Genomic DNA, 10,668 nt, shown 5'->3' on the forward strand with positions numbered 1-10,668 from the left:
CATTTCTAAAGCAGCTAAGCTAAACAGTGAATATAGTTAAGATTGTTTAATTAAATGTTTTGATCTTGCTAAACCTAAACTTCATTATTTAAAATAAGGAACAGAAAAATATTTTTTTTTAATTGCAGATGTCTTTTCTCTCCTCTTTTAGGATTTTGCCTACCATTTTACAGTATTTGTCTTCTATTTTGGAGCCTTTTTATTGGAAGCGGCAGCCACATCCCTGCATGATTTGCATTGCAATACAACCATAACGGGGCAGCCACTCCTGAGTGATAACCAGTATAACATAAACGTAGCAGCCTCAGTAAGTATTCATATTCAATGAGTACCATTCACCAGCACTTCCGCTCCACTGTCAAGGCCTTCAAGAAACTCCTCAGGCAACAATAGTTTTCTTCAATGCTAGCCATTGGCATTAAATATGTAATAGCTATTTATCTGTACAATAACCCTGTAAGCAAAGTGCCATGATCACCCCCAGTGTTGTGGATGATTAAACTGTAGCACGAAGAGGTTGATGTTCATGTAAGATCATAGCGAGCCAGTAGGACTGCTTGGGTTTGCACAGCAGTGTCTACTTTGCAAAAAGAGTTGTGTTTTTTGCTTCTGATAACTTTCAGAGATGGTAAAGGAGATTTCCAGTTTTGTGCTTTAGTATTCAATAGCTGCTTGCAATTTATTTCTATTGAATGAATAGTTACTGTGGGCCTACCATTTATCAAGTAATTTTGCTGGGTGTTGAGGATGGGGTGAATAAGTTGCAGTTCCTGCCATTAAGGAAAGTGCAGGTGAGAAAGGGAGGCAAATATGCCAGCCATTGCAGTAGATGATAGGCAGATGAAATATATTCCTTGGGGTATTTATTAAATTTTTGAAATCATCTTTAATTCATATACTGGAGTGAATTTGTCATTTTGTGTAGATAATTTGAGGAAATAATATTTTTGTTGTTAGAGATCATTGTTAAGATGTCAGAAGTCCAAATTATTTTCTGAAATATTGTGATATTTAATATAAGTATATGGCAAGTTAGTGACCCTAATGTTTTATTATGTTCCCCAGGTAGCCTATAAATAACCCAGTACTCATATAGTCATTGCAATCTGTCTGGAGCAGCACTGTCTAGTATAACTTTCTATAATGACAGGAATATTTCATGTAAGTGCTGTCCAAAATGGTGGCCACTGGCTTCATGTGGCTATTGAGCAGTTGAAAATTAACTAGGCCAAGGAATCATAGCTCATGCCTGTAATCCCAGCACTTTGGTAGGCCGAGGTGGGAGGACTCCTTGAGGCCAGGAGTTTGAGACCAGCCTGGTCAACATAGCAAAACCCTGTCTCTGAAAAAGGAAAAAAACAGAATAAAGAATTGGCCAGGCCTGGTGGCTTGTGCCTGTAGTGCTACCTACTCAGGAGGCGGAGGTTGCAGTGAGCAGAGACCACACCACTGCACTTCAGTCTGAGTGACAGACCAAGACTCTGGTCGGGGGAGAGAAAGATAACTAGTATGACTAAGGAACTTGAATTTTTAGTGTTACTTAATTTTAATAATCACATGTGCCTAGTGGCTATCATGTTAGATAATACATGTCTAGAGTGAGTTTGAGGGGTACAAGACAAATGATTTCAAGACCTATTGTAAGTTTCCCAAGTCTCTGGTAGGATTTGTCAAAATTTATTGAATGCCTGCAATGAATTAGGCTGAAGGTGGGATTACAACAAAAAGGAGTCATGGTTTTAGCTTTGAAAGGTTTATAGTGTAGATTCATGACTTTAACACTTGCTTATAAAAGAAATAAAGGTTTTATTTAATCAATTCTTACCTAAAACCCCAATAAATCTAGAAGATAAAAGTGTAGGTGCTCTAGTTGAAGTGGAGGAAGAGGGCCTTGAATGATGCTCATTCTCTTTTCATAAAGCTGCCTCTACCCACCCATATCATCCCTGAGGATGATAGAATCCTTGTGATCCACATTAGAAAACCCTTGGTTTTAACAGCTTTACAAAGCAAAGTTCAGGGACTTTTTCCTATGCTATTAGTCATCAATTCCCATTGTATTTGCCTTTATGTGTTTGTTACTTCCAGTCCCTTCATTTTAACGGTGCAGGCTAGATTCTTGTATCTTGGATCATTGAAGTAGCCCCAAATCTATTGACAGTCACCCTAGAACCTACTTTCACAAGAATAGTAGCTGCTGAAATACGTGATGGTTGTCTGAGGTCTTCAATTTGTCACCTTTGTCCTAAGGGCCTAGTTTTCCGTGTTCTCCATAATGTAGTTCTGTTCTGGCTGCTTCTCTTTTGTGACTTTGTCCCTGTTGTCCTTCCCTTTCTAAGTGAAGCTGTCTCAGTAAACCTCTACATGCTTCAAGTTCAACATCACATCCCATTTCATCCATATGCTCACTCCAGTCTAAGTAAATCTCTAGTTTGAGTTTTATTGTAACTAAAATGTATTAGCCATCCATTTGGGAAATTAGAGAGGAAAATTCCTTTTCCCTAATAATAGGTATCAAATAATAGGTATCAAAAGCTATTGCTCTCATTCAGAAAACAATGTCTAGATTAGAAATGTATCAGAGAAACAATCAGCAGAAGAAGGGTGGAAAGAAAAGCAGAATAGTAAACTGTGAAAATGGTCTATAGGTGAATCTGGTATTCCTTCCCAGAACTAGTTTCCTGGTTAAGAATCCCTGTGCTAAACCCACAACATTTATCATGTTGAACTGCTTTTGCTTTGTCTTTTACTCTTCTATGGATCATAAGCCCCAAAAGGGTGAGGACATTATCTACTGTTTGTTTATATGTACCAAGTACAGTGATATACACACAGTTGGTGCTGAAGAAATTCTCATTAATTCCAAGTAGAGTGCAGATTTGTACATAGGACTGTCTCCCATACAAGAGCAAGCCAACCTGATAATTCATTTCCACTTGTCTTAGTTGAGTTTTAAAATTACCTTCCATCATCATAGAAATTATTTGATGCATCCTCAGGTTCTGATAGTTGCTGGCTTCCTTGGCTGTGAAGCCACTACATGAACAGAACTTCATGCTGAATTTTTAAATACAGTGCTTAGGGATTCACAAATACTTAAGTGAGCCCAGAATGTGAACAAATTGAACAAATGTTCAGTGTAAAGTTGTCCACAAATGAGAAAATTATTAGGAGCTAAAATGTTTAAAGGAAGGGGGGAGGGTAATTGTATGAGGGAATAAAACAGTTGTACAAATCATCAAAAAAAAAAAAACAATGTAAAATATTTTTGTAAGTGTCGAAGTATCTTTAGGTAGATTGTTGGTCAAACTTCATATGGTTGTTCTTTATGACACTGTTTATAAGTCGGTGTTGTAAATCTGATGTGAATTTTTGTTTCTTTTTTCTTAGATTTTTGCCTTTATGACGACAGCTTGTTATGGTTGCAGTTTGGGTCTGGCTTTACGAAGATGGCGACCGTAACACTCCTTAGAAACTGGCAGTCGTATGTTAGTTTCATTTGTCCACTTTATATGTCTGATCAATTTGGATGCCATTTTGTCCAGATGCAAAAACATTCCAAAAGTAATGTGTTTAGTAGAGAGAGACTCTAAGCTCAAGTTTTGGTTTATTTCATGGATGGAATGTTAATTTTATTATGATATTAAAGAAATGGCCTTTTATTTTACATCTCTCCCCTTTTTCCCTTTCCCCCTTTATTTTCCTCCTTTTCTTTCTGAAAGTTTCCTTTTATGTCCATAAAATACAAATATATTGTTCATAAAAAATTAGTATCCCTTTTGTTTGGTTGCTGAGTCACCTGAACCTTAATTTTAATTGGTAATTACAGCCCCTAAAAAAAACACATTTCAAATAGGCTTCCCACTAAACTCTATATTTTAGTGTAAACCAGGAATTGGCACACTTTTTTTAGAATGGGCCAGATGGTAAATATTTATGCTTCACGGTCCATACAGTCTCTGTCACAACTATTCAGTTCTGCTAGTATAGCGTGAAAGCAGCTATACACAATACAGAAATGAATGAGTGTGGTTATGTTCTAATAAAACTTATTTATAAAAACAAGGGGAGGCTGGGTTTAGCCTGTGGGCCATAGTTTGTCGACCACTGGTGTAAAACCTTAGTTATATATGATCTGCATTTTCTTGAACTGATCATTGAAAACTTATAAACCTAACAGAAAAGCCACATAATATTTAGTGTCATTATGCAATAATCACATTGCCTTTGTGTTAATAGTCAAATACTTACCTTTGGAGAATACTTACCTTTGGAGGAATGTATAAAATTTCTCAAACTATCTCAGGCAGAGTCCTGGATATAGGAAAAAGTAATTTATGAAGTAAACTTCAGTTGCTTAATCAAACTAATGATAGTCTAACAACTGAGCAAGATCCTCATCTGAGAGTGCTTAAAATGGGATCCCCAGAGACCATTAACCAATACTGGAACTGTTATCTAGCTACTGATGTCTTACTTTGAGTTTATTTATGCTTCAGAATACAGTTGTTTGCCCTGTGCATGAATATACCTATATTTGTGTGTGGATATGTGAAGCTTTTCCAAATAGAGCTCTCAGAAGAATTGTTTTTACTTCTAATTATTTTGCATTACTTTGAGTTAAATTTGAATAGAGTATTAAATATAAAGTTGTAGATTCTTATGTGTTTTTGTATTAGCCCAGACATCTGTAATGTTTTTGCACTGGTGACAGACAAAATCTGTTTTAAAATCATATCCAGCACAAAAACTATTTCTGGCTGAATAGCACAGAAAAGTATTTTAACCTACCTGTAGAGATCCTTGTCATGGAAAGGTGCCAAACTGTTTTGAATGGAAGGACAAGTAAGAGTGAGGCCACAGTTCCCACCACACTAGGGCTTTTGTGTTGTTCTACTTTTTCAGCCCTTTACTTTCTGGCTGAAGCATCCCCTTGGAGTGCCATGTATAAGTTGGGCTATTAGAGTTCATGGAACATAGAACAACCATGAATGAGTAGCATGATCCGTGCTTAATGATCAAGTGTTACTTATCTAATAATCCTCTAGAAAGAACCCTGTTAGATCTTGGTTTGTGATAAAAATATAAAGACAGAAGACATGAGGAAAAACAAAAGGCTTGAGGAAATCAGGCATATGACTTTATACTTAACATCAGATCTTTTCTATAATATCCTACTTCTTTGGTTTTCCTAGCTCCATACCACACACCTAAACCTGTATTATGAATTACATATTACAAAGTCATAAATGTGCCATATGGATAATACAGTCCATTCTAGTTGGAATCGTTTACTCTGCTAGAATTTAGTTGTGAGATTTTTTGTTTCCCAGGTATAGCAGGCTTATGTTTGGTGGCATTAAATTGATTTCTTTAAAATGCTTTGGTGGCACTTTTGTAAACAGATTGCTTCTAGATTGTTACAAACCAAGCCTAAGACACATCTGTGAATACTTAGATTTGTAGATTAATCACATTCTAGACTTGTGAGTTGAATGACAAAGCAGTTGAACAAAAATTATGGCATTTAAGAATTTAACATGTCTTAGCTGTAAAAATGAGAAAGTGTTGGTTGGTTTTAAAATCTGGTAACTCCATGATGAAAAGAAATTTATTTTATACGTGTTATGTCTCTAATAAAGTATTCATTTGATAATCTTTGTGGTCATCTTTTACACCATTCACTTTGAAATTCAGTTAAAGGTTTGATATAAATTTGGCAGAGCTTATAGAATTATAATGTATAAAAAGTTCTGTTTTAAACATTTCTGTGTAAAAGTCTCTCAGGAATTGTCAGTAAGTCTTTTTTCTTTGATGAAGGTGAAAGAGGCAAGTCTTTGGAAGTAACGTTGCAAAGGAAGTTTAAATGAGAATTCTGTTTTGCCGAGTGTGATGACTTATGCCAGTATTCCCAATACTTTGGGAAGCCGAGGCAGAAGGATCACTTGACACTAGGAATTCAGGACCAACCTGGGCAATATAGCGAGACCTCATCTCTACAAAATAATTTAAAAATTAGCTGGGTGCATGTGGCACGTGCCTCTAGTCCCAGCTACTTGGGAAACTGAGGTGGGAGGATTGCTTTAGCCCAGGATGTTGAGGCTCCAACCTGGGTGACAGAGTGAGACCCTGTCTCACAAAAAAAAAAAAAAAAAAACCACTATCCATGCTAAAAAGAATTGTTTTATTTAAAAAGCATTTATACCATGTTTTATATGTTTCAGGCATTTTTTTCACATATTCATTTATTTCTCATCATAACAACCCTATGAGGTGTATACTCTTATCCCATTTTAAAGGCTTGGAGACTAAAAAACCTTAAGAAACACCCAGTGCTGCCTGCCTAGCAAGTGAGAAAGCTGGGATTTAAACCCCAACAGTCTGACTCCAAAGTGCAGACTCTTAATTTCTGTTTGCCTCAGTTCACCCAGATTTTATATCTATATCCAAAAATGTGATCTTTTCTTCACCCAGAGAAGTTTTAGCAGAATGTTTAACATCATAATTATTGTAAATGTCATATCTTAGAACATTTTTGTCATAACCAAGGACTCATGATTTTAGCTGTAAGAATTTAAGCCAAACCTGCATGATGGAGAAAAGGTTAGGCCACTTGCCTCTAGAACAGTCCCTGAGTGCTTGTCTACCTGAGTGTTTTTCCACTTTGTCACTTCTGGCATGAACTATGGGGGCTTTGGTCTGCTGTATTACCTTACGTTGAGTCAGCCTTTTCCCAAATTATCCAGGCTTCCAGGGATGTCTGGAACTGACTTCAGAAAGGTTTTCCAGTCTGAGAGATGCCATTCGATCTTGAGCATGGACTATGAATTTCCACCTCTGAATACTCTAGAATCTGGAACTCTGGATCACTGTCATGAAGGTTCTATCATTAACAACATGTCTGAAGTTCGTTAATTGGTGAATCAGTGTCTCAGGTGTCAGCTTAATGTATTCATCAGGCAGGGGTCCAGAGTATGGGGATAGCAATGATCTTTAACCTATCTATGCCTAGTGTTCCATTATTGGAACACTAAGCTTGTGGGAGTTATATCCTACTGCTCAAGGTCATCGCCAAGGTCTGATTTTTCACAAAAAACACTTGCAACCTCTGGCAAAAATTGGTTATAATATGTTTAATGTTTTGAATGTCCAGCTTTGTAACAAAAAAGGACGTTAGTTACACTTTTATTAGGCTGTGCCCCTAGCAAAAGGACAATCCTAGTTCCTCTCTCTGGAGCACTTTTTTCTCAAGTTACCTACAGAGCTGGCTTTCTCACCCTCTTTGGGTCTTTGCTTAGTCATCACCTTTACAGTGAGGTCCTACCTCAGAACCACATTTAATCTTGAATCTCACACTAGCACTCCCTGTTCTCCTTTTCTACATTTTTCTCCATAGCTCTTAGGACATACTTTATGTATAGTGTATATGCATATAGCATTAATTTATTATATTTGTCCTCTTCTCCACTAGAATGGAAGGCTTGTGTTTTGTTAATTTTAGACAGCAGGTTTTAACAGTTGTCTCCATTTTTGAGCATACATAGTTTATGCATGTCGAATATATGAACTGGTGTCCGCCTATTTTAAGTATTTGGTTGGTTCAAAAGTAATTGTGGTTTTTGCTATTGAATGTAATGGCAAAAGCTGCAATTCCTTTTGCACCAACCTATTAGTAAAAGTTTAATTTTATGTTCATAAAATAGTTAAAATATTTCCTTTGTCACTCTGTGTATTATCTTGCATATTTCTTTAAGTGCACATACTCCATTTTAGAGGCCATAGGAAAAGAATATTGGCTTGGAGGGCATAAAACTGGACTATCTCCTTTGCTGTCTTGATGGATGTGTCTAACACAGGCTGGCAGCCATAAGCATTGAAATTGGTTTCTCAGTAAGACGATAGGTACTCCATTTCTTCAGAATGACTACATTGACTAAATCTCAAAAATTAACTCTTGGCCAAATATGCTTTCATAGAACAAACAAATTCTCAACAAAAAAAAAAATGTGATATTATGTACTTTTCCAGTGTGGGATAACTAAGTTGACCAGACTTAGTCTTGTTTTTTATTTTAAATTTAATAGTTATACTTTCAGTGTGAATTAGGGAATTATAACTTGCACATCAATTGCGTGATTTCATGGATGTTATTCAGTATGAGAATAAGTATTGTGAAAAAAATAGTCCATTTAACATTTGTGGGACCTGAGGTGAGCCACTTAATTTATTCAAGCCTAAGTTATCATCTACCAGTGATGATGATGCAAGTCTGGGAGAGGAGGTCCTTTGGAAAGAAGAAGCCAAGATGCAGTTCAAAGTACGAGATGTTTGTTGGAGATAATGCCTATAAAATATAAAGAGGAGAGAGAGCACAAGCAGGAAAAAAAATATTTCTGCCCCTGATACAGGTTTGACTCACATGAAAGGAGAATAAGATTAGGTAGGAAGAGCCTCAGACTGTGCTCATTCTGAGAAAGTCTCAACCAATTTAGCAGTGAGCTCCAGCACCAAGACTGCCCATAGAGGAGGAGTCTCACACTAGCTGGAAACGATGAGCCCTGATACCAACACCATGTGCAGTCATTGCCTGTGGACTGCCCAGAATGAATGGCCTCAGCTCATTGGTGTGGACACTGAAGGAAGATCCTGAGGGTATCTGCAACTGGTGCTGTCAGATAACTGCACTCCCTGTGGATGGTTATCTTTTGGAGATCTAAATAGCACACTTCATAACTGCCACTTTTCACCCCTTGTACCAAATCAATCCACTTCTCCATGCATATCCTGGGAGCTACTCCTCAGTGGGCCTCTCATCCTGAGGGTAAGACTTTTAGAAAAGAAAGGTTAGTGGGTCAAACTCAGCCACATCACTGCAGTTGGTCTTGGGGCCACAACTGGTATTCATCTCTCTCTCCAACCATCCATTCTGAATTGTCTTAGCAGCTATCACCTACCTTTGCAGGTCTGGGTGAATTATCTGGTGGTGTGACCCACACACTCATTCTTGAAGGGTCTGAAACCAAGACAACAGTAACTTTTTCAGGTGGGGGTCACTGCACTTGTCCATCCACAGTCATAATTGGACAAGGAATTACCACAAAGGTGCCCATGTGGATCACCTGAGTTTCATACATATTCCTATTTCTATTGTGTAATAACAGCCCTACATACCTTTTTATCAGGATAAATTACCCCTGCAAAAAGGGCAACTCCTTCCTGCCCGCTTGGTGCTTAAAGACTCCAAAATGCCTCAACAGCAGCCACAGCTTGTAGTTCAATAAAACCCTTGCTCTGCCCCAGATAAGAATAAGCCTCCTTTGGAGATCAGAATGGTAATCAAGCAGAACCCCAAATTGTAAGGATGGGAAGCACAAAATCCATAGTGAGTCACTGGGAGTGATGGTAAATGAGGCCACTCCTGTTTTCATCTCTCTTTTCCCAGGCCGATTAGTTTTTCCTTTTGGGAACACAATACTCTATAGAAGTTTCAAATTCAAATTCAATGTGCATGTGGCATTCAGGAAAATGGCACCCCACTGTCATGGGTATTGCCTCTGTGCTGGTGCTTCAAATGTGCTTTTAGCAGGCTATTCCAACACTATCAGGCTGGTTGATCCTGAATCATGAATTATGTGATATGGTCAATGACCACAGTCATGGGGCTATCTCCTGGTTAGATGCTAAGTTGAGTGTGATTTCATGCTTCTGGAGCAAGCACTCCATAAGCCCACTGCACATGACTGTATATATTCTCACATCGGAGCACTTTTATTCCACAAAAGTGTCATCAGATAAACTCAGAAAACATAAGGGTAAATCCCAATGACCTTGAATTTGATCATGGATTCTCAGGTATGACACTAAAAGCATAAGCAATCAAAGAAAAAACAGATAAATTGGTCTCCATCAAAAGTTTAAACTATTTTTACATCAAAGGACACTGCAAAGAAAGTAAAAACTTACACAATGGGAAACATTTGCAAATACATCTGATAAGGGTCCAGTATCCAGAATACATAATTCTTAATCCAGTCTCTCATTGTTGGACATTTGGGTTGGTTCCAAGTCTTTGCTATTGTGAATAATGCCACAATAAACATACGTGTGCATGTGTCTTTATAGCAGCAATAGACTGGATTAAGAAAATGTGGCACATATACACCATGGAATACTATGCAGCCATAAAAAATGATGAGTTCATGTCCTTTGTAGGGATATGGATGAAATTGGAAATCATCATTCTCAGTAAACTATCGCAAGAACAAAAAACCAAACACCGCATATTCTCACTCTTAGGTGGGAATTGAACAATGAGATCACATGGACACAGGAAGGGGAACATCACACTCTAGGGACTGTTGTGGGGTGGGGGGAGGGGGGAGGGATAGCATTGGGAGATATACCTAATGCTAGATGACGAGTTAGTGGGTGCAGCGCACCAGCATGGCACATGTATACATATGTAACTAACCTGCACAATGTGCACATGTACCCTAAAACTTAAAGTATAATAATAAAGAAAAAAGAATTCTTACAACTCAACAAGAAACAGTCAAACAACTCAATTTAAAAATTGGCAAAAAACTTGAATGGACATTTCTCCAAAGAAGATATACAAACAGCTAAAAAGCACATGAATAGATACTCAGCAACATTAGCTACCAGGAA

The 10,668-nt window shown here is 37.6% G+C and overlaps 1 protein-coding gene and 1 long non-coding RNA gene across 5 annotated transcripts in view; one reads left to right on the forward strand and one right to left on the reverse strand.

Annotated features, from left to right (window-relative positions):
* MAL2 (mal, T cell differentiation protein 2) overlaps positions 1-5,656 on the forward strand; it is a 40,523-nt gene extending 34,867 nt beyond the window's left edge. For all 3 annotated transcript variants that reach the window (XM_063606881.1, XM_008976955.5, XM_034966527.3), the window contains exons 3-4: positions 152-307; positions 3,391-5,656. In XM_063606881.1, coding sequence (XP_063462951.1) covers positions 152-307; positions 3,391-3,462 — 228 coding nt within the window. In that variant the 3' untranslated portion in view covers positions 3,463-5,656. The remainder of the gene's footprint in view (positions 1-151; positions 308-3,390) is intronic.
* LOC130541772 (uncharacterized) overlaps positions 1-7,822 on the reverse strand; it is a 36,161-nt gene extending 28,339 nt beyond the window's left edge. The window contains exons 1-3 of one of the 2 annotated variants that reach the window (XR_008955889.2): positions 6,712-7,822; positions 4,792-4,824; positions 4,269-4,314 (exon numbers count right to left, since the gene is read on the reverse strand). This is a non-coding gene — a long non-coding RNA (uncharacterized LOC130541772). The remainder of the gene's footprint in view (positions 1-4,268; positions 4,315-4,791; positions 4,825-6,711) is intronic. The other variant, XR_008955890.2, reaches the window with a different exon arrangement.
* Between the last annotated feature and the right edge of the window lie 2,846 nt (positions 7,823-10,668).

This window comes from Pan paniscus, chromosome 7 (assembly GCF_029289425.2).
Source record: "Pan paniscus chromosome 7, NHGRI_mPanPan1-v2.0_pri, whole genome shotgun sequence".
Lineage (NCBI taxonomy): Eukaryota > Metazoa > Chordata > Mammalia > Primates > Hominidae > Pan > Pan paniscus.